Source organism: Equus quagga, chromosome 9, assembly GCF_021613505.1.
Source record: "Equus quagga isolate Etosha38 chromosome 9, UCLA_HA_Equagga_1.0, whole genome shotgun sequence".
Taxonomy (NCBI): Eukaryota; Metazoa; Chordata; class Mammalia; order Perissodactyla; family Equidae; genus Equus; species Equus quagga.
This window is the reverse complement of record NC_060275.1, coordinates 75550931-75565940: the sequence shown is the minus strand read 5'-3', so window position 1 is coordinate 75565940 and position 15010 is coordinate 75550931. Positions and strand designations below refer to the sequence as shown.

General features: G+C 37.8%; 1 protein-coding gene across 2 annotated transcripts in view; it reads left to right on the top strand.

Annotated features, from left to right (window-relative positions):
• NDUFAF2 (NADH:ubiquinone oxidoreductase complex assembly factor 2) overlaps positions 1-15010 on the top strand; it is a 146786-nt gene that overhangs the window by 119266 nt on the left and 12510 nt on the right. Inside the window, exon 7 of one of the 2 annotated variants that reach the window (XM_046671890.1) lies at positions 739-812. The exons of the other annotated variant lie outside the window; for it this stretch is intronic. Coding sequence (XP_046527846.1) covers positions 739-786 — 48 coding nt within the window. The 3' untranslated portion in view covers positions 787-812. The remainder of the gene's footprint in view (positions 1-738; positions 813-15010) is intronic. 2 annotated transcript variants of the gene reach the window in all.

Below are 15010 nucleotides of genomic sequence, written 5' to 3'. Positions count from 1 at the left end.
CTCCTCCATCAAGTTCTAGTTTTTATGTTTTAGGCCTTTGATTAATAAGTGAAAAGACTAGAAGATGATCATTTCTGCATCTGTTTGAAAGCTTCTACTTAAGATATCAGTTATTTTGCTCTTTATCTCTTAGTTAAGCATTCTTGAAAATGTATTTCTCATAGAAGACTCTACCAGAAAAAATTTTTTTTCCATCTCAAAGAATAAATGTTTCTTTTTATTAAGTAAAAAGAACTATATAACTTATTTTGTTTTTACTTTTTGCCCTAGCTATTAGGAAGTTCAGAGTAAAATGTAATGTTAAATCACAGTAACTACATTAACACTTGATAATTATCAGATATCTTTCCTCCCTTCCTCATGGTCTGACTCTTTTAACAGATTTTACATGTGCACACCCATGTGTGTGCGTACGTGTGAATATGTGTGTAAGCCACCTGAAATCCTTAAAAAAACAGAATCCCTAGATTGATTGACGAGATAAATACACTCCGGATAGAGAGAGAGATGTTTGAGCTCATTGTGTTAAATGTACTACTCTGTGGTTTTTGTCAGATGGTCAGATGTGCAAATTTTAGTACTCGAGTGGCATAAATGCAGTGGACTTGACATACCGATGATAGTAGGGAGCTACAGAGCATATAGATTACTCAAAGAAAGGCATGAGGCATTTCTGTGTTTGGTAGGAGAGAAGGAGGATAGATGTAGATATAATTAAGAGATTTATTTATTTCACAGAATTGGCCTACACGATCGTGGGAGCTGGCAAGTCAGAAATTTATATGACAGGCTGGCATCCTGAAAATTCTCAGGTAAGAGCTAATATTGTGGTGTTGAAAGAGAATTTCCTCCTCAAGGAGCTCTGTTTTGCTCTTAAGGCCTTTCAGTGGAATGGTTGAGGTCCACCCAAATTATGAAGGATATCTCCTTTACACAGAGTCAATCGATCATCATAGATATTGACTCATCTACACAATACTTTCACAGTAACATCTGCGTTAGTGTTTAACTGAATAACTGCGTACTATGGCCTAGCCAAGTTGACACAGACAACTGATCATCACAGATGATAGTTTTTATATTTTGATAATTAGTTTAAATTACATTTCTTGCTTTAAAATCCAGTGAGTTTTGAACGCTCAGAAATTTTGATCTTCAAATTCCTGGACAGGAAGGTATGTGTGTAACCCAGTGAAAAAAATCTACTCACAAGAATATGATTAATCTTTTAGGTACTAGTATTTGGGCCATTATAATTTTTTTTTAAGATTTTATTTTTCCTTCTTCTCCCCAAAGCCCTCCCAGTACATAGTTGTGTATTATAGTTGTGGGTCCTTCTAGTTGTGGCATGTGGGATGCCGCCTCAGCGTGGCCTGACGAGTGGTGCCATGTCCGCACGGGCAGTGCCATGTCCGCACCCAGGATCTGAACTGGCAAAACCCTGGACCGCCAAAGCGGAGCACTCAAACTTAACCGTCGGCCACGGGGCTGGCCCCCTGGGCCATTATAATTTGAATCATGTTTTTATTCTGTTTTCTTCTAGTTATTAGCATATTTTACAATTTGGAATTTCCTTAAAGGAAACAACAATTAGCACATAAACTGGTGTTTTATTTGTACCTTTATTTTCCAAGACAATTATTTCTTAATTTAGGCAACATTCTGTCTTTAATACAGCTATCAATATGAGAAAAACTTGCTGAAGTTCAGATTCTTATTGGGAAATAAAAGACTTGTGAATATGCACATACTTATAAAATTTAAGTACGTTATCTTTTACTGGTAAATGCTATGAATAAATTAACCCATGGAGACCTTAGTTCAAAAAGTTATCCCAATTAGCAATGAAGGTGTAAATGTGAATCTAATTAATTAGTTGGCTTAGCCTGTTTCCAAGTTAATGTCCTGTTCATATGCTTTGCCTTTATAAACACATCGTATGAGAATGAATTTTAAAAGAAAAGAGAATTATAACATATACCATATGATCTTGACTCTGTTATTTTTTAAAGTCAAGTCTGTGTGTGTAGAAAAAAAGACTGGAAGGAAACATACAAAATTATGATAGTTATTTGGGTGGTCAGTTGATTTTATTTTCTTCTTTATGCTTTTATGTATTTTATGAATTTGCTACATAAAGGAAACACTTCCCTATAATCATAAAAATATTCAACTTTAAAAAGGAAATTAAGAATGCCAGCTTAACGGTTTCTTCCCAGTAAGTGATCTAACAGGTGGTGCCAAAGGACATAGAGAGGAAGAGCCCACCATAATACCCATCTCTGAGCACTGGGACTTTGCCTTGACTTCCTTAATTTAATACCAGTCTAGGGGCTGGCCCAGCGGCGCAGCAGTTAAGTGTGCACGTTCTGCTTCAGCAGCACAGGGTTCGCTGGTTCGGATCCTGGGTGCGGACATGGCACCACTTGGCAAGTCATACTCTGGTAGGCGTCCCACATATAAAGTAGAGGAGGATGGGCACAGATGTTGGCTCAGGGCCAGTCTTCCTCAGCAAAAGAGGAGGATTGGCAGCAGATATTAGCTAATCTTCCTCAAAAAGAAAAAAAAAAAAGTAATACTAGTCTCTCATACTGAGGCTGTTTTATTTGTACCCTTAGGGAAACAAGTGCTCTTTGTTACCATCACAAAAGTCATTTCAGTCCAACGAATATTTATAAAGTGCTGCCGTGTTATTTATCAGGTCATTAACACTTTCCTGTCTCACTCTAACAAGACTGTTTATATAAATTAACTTTTACTCTTTCTTGCTTTAACCTTTTATGTACTTATTTTTCTGTACCTAGACTTTTGAATGGATATTGTTTCCAGTTTCTAAAGATTTTTATCCAAATGTCAAGTTGTGGAAGAATTTCTATTTTGGACATATTGCTCTCATGATGGTTCTCAAATTTTATTTTTATTGTTATAACTTTAAAATCTTTCATCTTAAAATTTCTCTTAATAATTACTAATATTCCCCATCTTTGATTTAGACCATCTAGTGTAGACTGTCTAGTCTAAGACAGTGGCTGGAAGCCACATGTGGCTATTACAATTTGAGTTAATTAAAATTAAATAAAATTTAAGATTTAGTTCCTCAGCCGCACTACCACATTTGAAATGTTCAGTAGCCATATATGGCTAGTGGCTACCATATTGCATAGCACAGATTAGAACATTTGCATCATAGAGTGTTCTGTTGGATAGTGCTGCTTTAGCCTCATGATGTCTTTACTCCAAACTTTGTTAATCTTGTTTCTTATTTCTTTTTTCTACTTTCCTTTTCATACTCTACTAAAATTTTTGAGTCTACCATTTTTGGTAAATGAGATAAGATCTTCAATACCTAGCCACAGTACAGAAAGTTATAGGCAGAGTTTTGCTGACACGTATTTTGAACTATAATTGTTGCCATTTCCGCTCCTAAATTTTCTGATGCTTCGTCATTTTCATCACTGAATATTGTCAGGTCTCTTCTTATGCCTTATATTTGACCAATACAACATATGTATTCAGAAAGTAGACTAATCTTTCAGTATCTAAGAGTCTCACATGTTAAAATCTGGTTACTCTTCATCATTTTTTATCCAGGCAAAGAAAACTTAAAATTGTGCTTCCATTAGCATCTCTGGAAGAATACAGGGGTTGCTTCTAGGAGAACTAGATAGCTGGGCATGTGAGAGGGGGAATAACACTTTTTAACTCTAAATCTTTTTGAATCATTCAGATTTGATGCCATTTGCCTATATTTCTTACTTTAAAAAAGTAATTTTTTCTAGCCCATTAAATTCAGGATGACAACAATAATTTTGCCTTAGTATTTAACTAAAAGACTAGTGCCTTTCTGTCTAATAGATAGTCCTACCAAGAGTGTAAAAATAGAATAAGTGTGGGTGAAATGGGTGACTGGGGTCAAAAGGTGCAAATTTCCAGCTATAAAATAAATAAGTCCTGGGGATGTAATGTACAGCAAGGTGACTATAGTTAATAATTCTGTATTGTATATTTGAAAGTCACTAAGAAAGTAGATCTTAAAAGTCCTTATCACAAGGAAAACAAGAAAAAAATTTTTGTAACTATGGTGATGGATGTTAACTAGACTTATTGTGGTGATCATTTCACAGTGGATACAAATATAAAATCATTATGTTGTACACCTGAAACTAATATGATGTTATGTGTCAATTATACCTCAATTAAAAAATACATTTATGGGGCCAGCCTGGTAGCGCAGCAGTTAAGTGTGCACATTCTGCTTTAGCGGCCGAGGGTTTGCCGGTTCAGATCCCAGGTGCAGACATGGCACCACTTGGCAAGCCGTGCTGTGGTAGGCATCCCACACATAAAGTAGAGGAAGATGGGCATGGATGTTAGCTCAGTGCCAGTCTTCCTCAGCGAAAAGAGGAGGATTGGCAGCAGATGTTAGCTCAGGGCTAATCTTCCTCAAAAAAAATTTTTTTTTCAAAAAAATAGAATGAAATCTACATTTTAAACTATAATGACAAAGCAAAGGTTTACTTAAAGAATTGGAGATTCCCAGACCTTCAGATTAAAGTAATTAGACCTATCCCCCCAAATGAAAAATATGCTTGTTGCAGAGGGTTGGCCAAGATGGTGACGTAGGAGGCTTCTGAACAGCCCTTCTCCCATGGACACACCAAATATACAGTTACACTCAGACCAATGTCTCTGCAAGAAGTCCAGAAAATAGATGAGTGACTCCTACATGTAGGGTGAGTGAAAAAAATACCCACATCCAAACAGGTTGGAAAGGCTGAGACACACTCTCACCATAAACCCCACCACCATCACAGTGCCGTACAATGGGGAGGGAACTATCAATTCCCAGCTTCTCCCTGAAGAGCGAAGGATTTGGACCCCACATTTAGCACCCCAACTTTTAAGACTCCCACCCAAGGGATGGACCCCAAAACACATAGGTCCGAAAGCTAATGGGGTCGCATCCAAGAGACCCACAAGACTGTAGCAAATAAATAAGCAGCTGTTAACAGGCATTAGGGCTCGCCAAAGCTATGCCTCTGGGGCTCAGTACAGAGAGAGAAGGCAGAAACAGCTGTTTCTCAGTCTTCTCTGAAAGGGGACATTCTGCATACATTGAAAGCTGTTGCCTAAGGGTGAGGCTTCTAATTTAGCTCACATGTAGGGCCTGGCTGGGATCTACCCTGAAGACCAGGGAAACCAGCAGACGCTTCCCTACATTCTTCCTTTAGCCCACTCCACGTCACCAGTTTCTCCCTGCAAGGAGCTTGTACATGTCTGGCACCCCACCTTTTGCAGTTGCTGCCTCAGGGAAAGGTCCCTGGATCACTTGGCTCTCATAGCCAATAGGGCTTGCGTTCATGAGTCCACAGACTGTAGAAAACAAAGAAGTTCTTAATGGGCACAGGAGTACCCTCCCGCACCCCCTACCCCCATGGATGTATACTTAGGCCCAGCACAGGGGAAACAGGCAAAATCGCCTATCTCCCAATTTCTCCCTGGAAGGGGCTTAACTGCAAACGTTCCAAGCTACTGCCTGAGGGTCTGACTTCCAATCGGCTTGTATCTAGGTGCTGAATGCAGCACTCCCCTTTGTGACCTGAAGGATCTTGACACATCCTTAACTATTGGGAGCCACTAAGAACAAAGAAAGTGGCTTGGACAATCACAAAGGTTTGAGAGACAAGCAGGAGCTCAGCCTGGGCTGATTAATGAGGTTCATCTCCCACACAAGATCACTGTGTCAAGACTGGGAGAGGACTGTTTTATCTAATAGGCAGAAACTCACATAGAGAGTCAAGGTAAATGAAGAAACAGAGGAATATGTTCCAAACAAAAGAACAAGGTAAATGACCAGAAACAGATCTTAATGAATGGAGATAAGTGATTTACCTGGTAGTTGAAAATAATAGTCATAAGGATTCCCTGTTGGAGCTTTTTTATAAAAATAAACTTTAATTCCTTTCAGCCCTAAAAAAAATGCTCACTGAGGTTAAGAGCGATGTATGAACAAAATGAGAATTTCAACAAAGACTATAAAATTTCTGTTTACATAGACAACATAAAAAAGTAACAAATAGAAATCATAGAGCTGAAGAGTACAGTAATTGAACTGAAAAACTCAATAGAGGGGTTCAACAACAAACTAGATCAAGTGGAAGAAAGGATCAGTGAACTCAAAGATAGGGCAGTGGAATTCATCCAGTCAGAGGAGCAAAAAAAAAAGAATGAAAAAAAGTGAAGAGAGTTTGAGGGATTTATGGGACACCATCAATAAGATGATTGTACGCAATACAGGGATCCCATAAGGAGAAGAGAGCAAGGGACAGAAGGCTTGTTCAAAGAAATAATGGTTGAAAACTTCCCCAACTTTGGGAAAGAAACAGATCTAGATCTAGGAAGCCCAGAGAGTTCCAAATAAGAGGAATCCGTAGGGATCCACACCAAGACACATTATGATTAAATTGTCAAAAGTAAAAACAAGGGGAGAATCTTAAAGGCAACAAGGGAAAAGCAACTTGTTATATATAAGGGAACCACCATAGCACTATGAGCAGATTTTTCAGCAGAAACTTTGCAGGCCAGAAGGGAGTGGCATGATATATTCAGAGTACTGAAAGAAAGAAAAAACTGCCAACCAGGAATTTTCTACTCAGCAAAGTTCTCCTTCAGAATTGAAGGAGAGAGAGTTTTCCAAACAGAAGCTGAAGAATTTCATCACCTCTAGACTGACCTTACAAGAAATATTAAAGGGAGCTCTTCAAGCTGGAATGAAAGGATGTTAATTAGTAATAAGAAAACATAAAGTATAAAACTCACTGGTAAAAGTAAATATATAGTTAAATTCAGAATACTTTAATGTTGTAATAGTGGTGGGTAAATCACTTATAGCTCTAGTGTGAAGATTAAAAGACAAAAGTATTAAAAATAACTATAACTACAATAATTTATTAATGGATACACCATGTAAAAAATGTAAATTGCGATATCAAAAACAAAATGTTGGGGGGATGTATAAAAATGTACAGCTTTTGTATGCATGTGAAATTAACTTGTCAGCTTAAAACAGACTGTTATAAATATGTAAGCATCAAATATAAGATACTTTATGGTAACCACAAAGCAAAAACCTATGGTAGATATACAAAAGAGAAAGAGAAAGGAATCAAAGCATACCACTACAGAAAATCATCAAATCACCAGGAAAGAGAGCAAAAGAAGAACAAAAGAATTATAAGACAACCTGAAAACAATGAACAAAATGGCAGTAGTAAGTCCATAACTATCAATAATTGCTTAAATGTAAATGGATTAAATTCTCCAATCATAAGACATAGAGTGGCAGCCATGTGATATGAACCTCCTTATTACCCAGCAATCGCACTTCTGGGTATATATCCAAAGGAAATGAAACCATTGGATGAGTGGATATATATACACACACACACGATGGAACATTATTCACCCTTAAAAAGGAAGGAAATCCTGCCATTTGCGACAACAGGGATGAACCTGGAGGGCAGTATGCTAAGTAAAAGAAGTCAGACAGAGAAAGAGAAATAATGAATGGTACCACTTATATGTGGAATCTTTAAAAAAAAAAAAAAAAAGGAATTCAAACTCATAGAAACAGAGAGTAGAATGGTGGTTGCCAGGGGCTGGGTGGTGTTGGAAATAGGGAGACACCGGTAAAAGGGTACAAACTTAGTTATAAGATGAAAAGGGTCTGCGGATCTAATGTATAACTTGGTGACTATAGTGATAACACTGTATTCCATGATTGAAATGTGCTAAGAGAGTAGAATTTAAATGTTCTCAAAAAAAGAAAGTTAAATATTTGAGGTGATGAACGTGTTAATTAATTGATGGGGGGAGACCCTTCACAATGTATATGCATATCAAATCATCATGTTGTACACTTTAAATATCCTACAGTTTTATTTATCAATAAGACCTCGATAATGATGAAATTTTTTTTTTTAATGGAAATTTTTTACTATTTTTTTTTTAAAGATTTTATTTTTTTTTTCCTTTTTCTCCCCAAAGCCCCCTGGTACATAGTTGTATATTCTTCGTTGTGGGTCCTTCTAGTTGTGGCATGTGGGACGCTGCCTCAGCGTGGTGTGACGAGCAGTGCCATGTCCGCGCACAGGATTCGAACCAACGAAACACTGGGCCGCCTGCAGCGGAGCGCGCGAACTTAACCACTGGGCCACAGGGCCAGCCCCAGTGATGAAATTTTTTAAAAAAAATTTAACAAATGCAAAGAATCTAACAATAAAAAACCAATTAAATATTTAAAAATAGTTTGTTGCTAGTTGTATATTAACTATGAGAGACATATTTAAAATTTAGAAATGACTAGTTTGATTTGTTATGGGCCAATTCTTCTGCTTTTGGTTACCTAGGTAATCTTAGATAACTTTAAAGCCCGGCTACAATGATAATAAATAACCTATACACGTTATAATATAGTATTACAGACCGATGCAGTCTCACTGAGGGTGCCCCCGGTCCTGTGCATCCAGTCACATCATTAGCTTAGAAACTTGATTTACTAAAAGAACCGTAATACACCAGTCCTAAAGGAAAGATCCATTTCTGAGGGAAGGTATAGAAGTGCTTTTTACATAAATAAATGCCACAAATCTAGGTATTTGCTTAATTTCTTTTAGCATGTGTTTTTCTTTTATTTGTACTTAAAGTATGAGAAATGTTGGGTTAAAAATTGATTGCTTTTCATCTCTAGTCTATGGTGTTCTTGATATGCATTGATAAATGTTTTCTGAATTGCACAATGGATATAAAGTGAAATGTTAAAGAGGAAAATAAAGTTTTTGTGACAGGTCCTGTCTTCTTTCAAACTATTTCTAGCTTTTCTATAATTATCTATTTTGACAGCCTCTCTTCTTAAGATAGGGAAAAGGTATATTTTAGTGAGGACTAATAAGCATAAGGGTTCAGTAATTGTCTCCCTCACAAAGTTAGTCTAATTGCATTATCTGTGGTCACCAAGTTACACAACAGTTTATCATAAAAACATTTCATTTCATGTGTGTTTGTTGAAAATAACCTTACTAATATGATTTTCTCTTGAATGATTTCCAAATTTTCAACACCAGATGGATATTTTTTGCCAAGAAATCTACATTGCATAGTAATTTAAATGCAATAATTATAAAAGCTATAGGATATTATCATACTAGAGTAATACTTGTTAACAAAATTCATTTGTGTATTGGAAAAATATTTGCATGTAGTAAGTCCAATGATATATTCAGTGAAGGTTAATACAATTCATGGATTCACCTAAGAAAACGTCACAGTTGCCTCTCAATTTAAGAAGCAAAAGTATTTATGAGTAAATGATAATAGTAGAATGTAAACACGATTAGCCCACACTATGAAAATAGAACTTGGCTTTTGTTCAACTTAAATTTGTAAATTAAACTTCCGAATCCTAATGTTACAGATCTTCTTGAGAAAAATTCCCAGATAGGAAGTTTCCTAATTCCTGCTACAGTTAAAAGATTTCTTAGTGTAAAAGAAAAGAGACATTTCTAAGAATTACTCTAAAAAAAAGATCCGTATAACCTGAGTATCACAGAGCTTTTTATTGCCAGAATGGAAAGGAACAAACCCTGTTGTCTTTGAAGTGTACTCTTTTATCTAGCAAGTGGCAAAACATGCTATCCTAACCTTCAGTTTGTATGCTTGTTAACTGAAACTGTTCAGGGAATCGACTATCACTGTTTTGGAAGCTTGTGCCTAAATACCTGAAACAAATATCACTTTCCTTTAAATAGGTGATTAATTGCTGTCATAGAGGGGAAAACTAGCAATAGGCCCCAGGAAGGAAGAAACTAAAATTTGTTCACCAGATATTTTGGAGTGCATATTCTATGCTAGATGTTGGAGGTGTGGTGGAAGATATGCAGATGACAGGGGGAACACTGTAGATCTCGTGGAGCTTGTCCTCTAGTGGGACAGACAAACATGCAACGAAGACCAAAAGTGTATCATCACAGACTGGGAAAAGAGCTCTGAAGGGAGAAAGAATAACAGGGGTAGCTTTCTTTAGATGGGACATTAGGGAAGCTGCTCTGTGGAGGTGATATTTAGGCTGAGACCTGAAGGATAAAAAGAAACAAGACGAAGAGTGAGTAACGTGACACCTAAGCAGATACCATAATGAAAAGATTGACAAATTTGACAGCATAAGAAATTTCTACTTTTTTATAAAAACAAAATTCTAGATAAAGTTAAAAGACAAAGCAAAGACTAGAGGAAAAAGTTTTAAAATTTAGGACAGATAAAGACTTTTTTCTCTACTGACAAAGTTGTGGGGAAACAGATATTCTCATTCACTGTAGGTGCAGGTATAAGTTGATGTCTACTCTTTAGAGAACAGTTTTCCAAGTATATGGGAAGTTTTTGATGTAGTAATTCCAGTTCTGAAAAGATACCTTAAGAAATGATTGGCAGATGTGTAGAAATCTTATACAAGGATGTTGTTTATATTGTAAAATGTGAAGCATCCTAAACATCCGTCTACAGGGGATTGAGTGAATAAATTGTTACCTCTGTACAATGTAATAGTAGCTACTCTGCAGCCATTAAGAAGGATATTGTGCATCGATATATTGGTACAGAAATATGTCTGGAAAATATTAAGTGAAAGCGATTTATGGTACAGTATGCATAGTACATATCTTATGACTATACATTTGTAAATTAGATTATATTCATCTTGTAAATATATATGTATTATGGGGAAGGTCTATAATGATATACTCTAGACTTTTTAACTGGATATGAAATTATAAGAGATTTACATTTTTGACTTTGTAGATTCAGTATTTGTTTCAAGATGTATTACTTTTGAAGAAAAAAGGAAAGTGATTTTCCCTTTGAGGGAGAAAAAAAGAACATTTGAAAGGAGCTAAAAAAGTTCTGTTTACTCCTTTGCAAATGCTCCAACCCTGTTTCAAGTTTCCTGTATCTTAGCAAACCCAAAAGGGCAGGCTGATTAGACGACAAGGATATGGCAATGGCAGGCAGTCATCCTACTTACATTCCCTAGCTGTGTTATCTGGTGGTTTATCATTTGTCTCTTCCTACTAGAATTTAAGCCTCATGAGAGCAGGAACTGCGTTTGTTTCCCTGTAATATCTCTAGGATCTAGAACAGTGCCTGGCTCAAAGTAGATGCTCGATAATAATGAATGAGTGTGTAAATGAAAGTGCAAGAAAGTGGCTCCAGCCTGGGTCTCTTGGTGAGTGCCTTAGGAAGCCCCTGTTTCTTCTCCACCCTTGTTTTCCTTTTGCTTTTGTTCTTCCTTCTTAGAGACCATTTTGCTGCCCTCCTCCCAATTCCCATGAGAATTCACCCTACATCATTTCTTCATCTCCCCGTCTCCATTGCTGCTGGGACATCCCTGAGCCTCTCCTTTTCTCCTGGCACCAAACCTAAAGGAAGCCTGATTCCTGGGCTACCACTGATGCCCACTTAAACTTACGCCTGCTTGGTCACCTGATTGCTTGACCTTTAGAACTCACCGTACAACCCTAATTAATATTCTAGCCTTTTCATTTTCTTTTAGGAGAAAAAATGTTACTGCGGTTCCTCTCTTTTATCATTCTTCCTTCCCACACGTCATTTCGCTTGGTTTCATCAGCTGCTGCTCTTCTGGGAATTTGTGCTCCCCTCCCAGTATAATCGCCACAGGCAGTCCTGACCTCCTTGCTGCCACTCGCACTGCCTGAAATGGGTGTTATAGTTATTGCTGGTGGGGTCGTGGCTGTTTCTCTGACTGCTGCACTGCTGCTTGTCCACAGGGCCACCTTCTGCCGCCTACCACTCCCCATCCTTTCCCAAGCCTATCCTCTTATTCCTGCCTTCTCCAGCCCCGTAATAGGAAGGGAAATGCTCGGACTGTCTTGGGAGTAGGGGTAGTGGAGTCCTGAGTTCATTTGAAGTAACTGAGGCTCACTTACCCATCTGCCTTCTCACAGAAGTTTTGCATCTTTTGGGAAACAGCACCAGCAGTCACTCTGAGGTGCCAGCAGCATGTTTTCAAGTTTCAGTCAGTCGTAGACGCTATGGATGATGTATTGTGATTCTATCACATTGTATTTTTTATTGCAAATGTGCTACACTGTGGCTAAATTGCTTAATGTAGGGCCAGCCCGGTGGCGCAGCAGTTAAGTGCATACATTCTGCTTCTCGGCGGCCCAGGGTTCACCAGGTTGGATCCCGAGTGCGGACATGGCACCACTTGGCACGCCATGCTGTGGTAGGCATCCCACATAGAAAGTAGAGGAAGATGGGCACGAATGTTAGCTCAGAGCCAGTCTTCCTCAGCAAAAAGAGAAGGATTGGCAGCAGTTAGCTCAGGGCTAATCTTCCAAAAAAAAAAATTGCTTAATGTATACTAAGCAGGGAATGTAACCATCATTATAACACTGTTTCTCTGAAAAAAGTGTTTTGGGTCCAAAATAATTGATTTATTATTAAACTTTCTTACCTTAACACTTTCCTAAATTAGGAACTTTGCATTTAGGTGGTGATATATTTTAAGTCAAATACTTACTGGTTGAGAGATGAAAGGTATACAAAGAAAAAGAGAAATAATTTTTTCTTAATTTTCAAAGGAGCATGCTGAGTCATCTTTACCACATTGATTTTAAAAAACTAGTATAAGCTCCCAAGAGTGTAAATAAATTTGTACCTATCTTTTCTTACTTTTCAGGTTATTAAGGCTTTTTCAAGATTATGAGGAGAAGGGCTTTAAATCATTTAGAATCAGAATTTGTATTATGAATAATAGAATATGATTTATCTTTGATTACTAGCTATTTACATTTAGATTTGGATTTAAAGCACAATTGCAAAATACAAAGTTGATCTGCTCATTCAGTAGTGAGTAAAGTGCATGTATAGAGCCAAATCCATTCATTCAACAAATATGTGTTGAGCACTTGCTATGTGGTAGGCATTGTACTAGGCACTGAGTTGGCGGGGAGGAAGGATAAGTAAGGTAGAAAAAGCAGTCAGAAACCCATTCCCTTATACACAGCAAAATATATATGCATTTACCCTCTGCCTTAGCAATCCAGCTTCTGAAAATCACTTAAAATTATCTGGTGAAAATACACAATTGGGCATATCCACAGGGCTACTTGTAATAGAAACAAATAATAGAAATAGTAAAATCTACACTTAGTGAAAGACTAGAAACAACCCAAACGTCTGTTAGTAAGCCATGGTATGGCCTCACGATGGAGGCTGCCTACTCAGCACGCTCTGCAGCTGGGAAGCAAGTCCTTTCTTGAAGGACTTGTCTGCCATAGGCAAGTTTGGGTTTTGTTCTAAGGACTCTTTAAAGGATTGTTAGTGAGAAGTAGCATGAAAAGTCGGTGGTTGCTGTGTGGACCTTAGCTCATAGAGGACCAAGGAGACCTAGTAGGAGGCAATTGTAGTTTAGGCAAGAAATGCTGTTGGCACTGGAGATGAAGAGAACTGCACAATTCAAGGCACATTTTGGAGGAAGAATTGGTAAGATTTAATGCTAGATGCATGTAGGACGTGTGGGTAAAATAGTTTTAGCAAATGTACACAGTTGTATAAGGGACACTGATTTAGCTGCGACTGGCTGAAGTGCTGCTTCCCACTGTGAGGACACCCCAGTAGCCTCTTCCTCCTCCCCAGATCCTGCACACTGGTGTGCATATGATATGTGAGAGAGGCTGCTGTGAGAGTATGGTAGTTAAGTTTCAGGGCTGCCAGTTAGCTGGATGGCCCCTCTCTATGCACGTGCCTTGGGGTATTGCCTTGGAGCTTGTCTGTATCTTAGCATGTGAAGAAAGGGAATAGGGTGAGGCCCGGTTGAAACAAGGCACGGCTGCCAGGGGTCCGGGGGAACAGTGTAGTCAGGCAGCACTATACTGAGCCCAGTATGCTGAGAACTGTGCAAGGCAGTGGAAAGAAGAGAGTGGAGGCAGAGCTTCCATTTCAAGTCTAGGCTAATTGTGTGACCCTGCGCTAGTCCTCTGAGTCTCATTGATCTTGGATATATTTAATTTTAAATGTCCATTAGCGATCCAAGTGGAGGCATCAATTAGACAGTTGGATACATGATTCTGGAACTTGGAGAGCAGTCAGGCCTGAAAGTATAAATTTGAGATTCTTTGTTATTTAAATACTGACTGGTATTTAAACTCATTATGATTGGAGATGATTACTTAGGCAGAAAATGTTGAAAAAGAGGCCTAGTATTGAGTCATAATATTGAAGCACTTCAGTATTCTGAGCTTTAGCTGAGGAGGAGGAGCTAATAGTTCATTACTAGATACATCTCAATTTGGTGTGTCTAAAACAGAACTTGTCTTTTTCTCTGTTTCCTACCATGGTTAATGGCATTATCCATCATTGCTCATCAGAAACTTGGGGATTGTCGTGGTCTCCTTCATCTTCACATACTTGCTGGCCAAGACCTTTCTCCTTTTGAATATCTTTACAATTTGTCTTTTCCTCTCCATCTCACTACCGTTGTCTTGGTTCACGTTCTAATGATTTCTCGCTTACATTTCTGTAGTAGCATCCTAACTGATTTCTCTATTCCAGTCTTGCCTCCCTCCAATCCAATTTCTACAGTTGCCAGAGTCTTTTTTTTTTTAATGTTGTATAAACATGTAAGTCTTCTGCTATGGTTGTCAGATTTTGCAAATAAAACTACAAGGCATCTAGTTAAATTTAAGTTTCAAACAAACAATGAATAATTACATTGTTGATTATGTTTTTACATTCAGGTGTGTCTCATGCAATATTTAGGACATACTTATACTAAAAAAGTATTTGTCGTTTATCTGAAATTCAAATTAACTGAGCATTCTACTCTTTTATCTGGAAATCCTACTCTTGCTTCAAAGTCAAAATATTTTGCCGTGGCTTTCAGGATAAAATCTGGTGCATTATAAGATTCGGCATGTTCTGACCCCTGTGTGCTTAA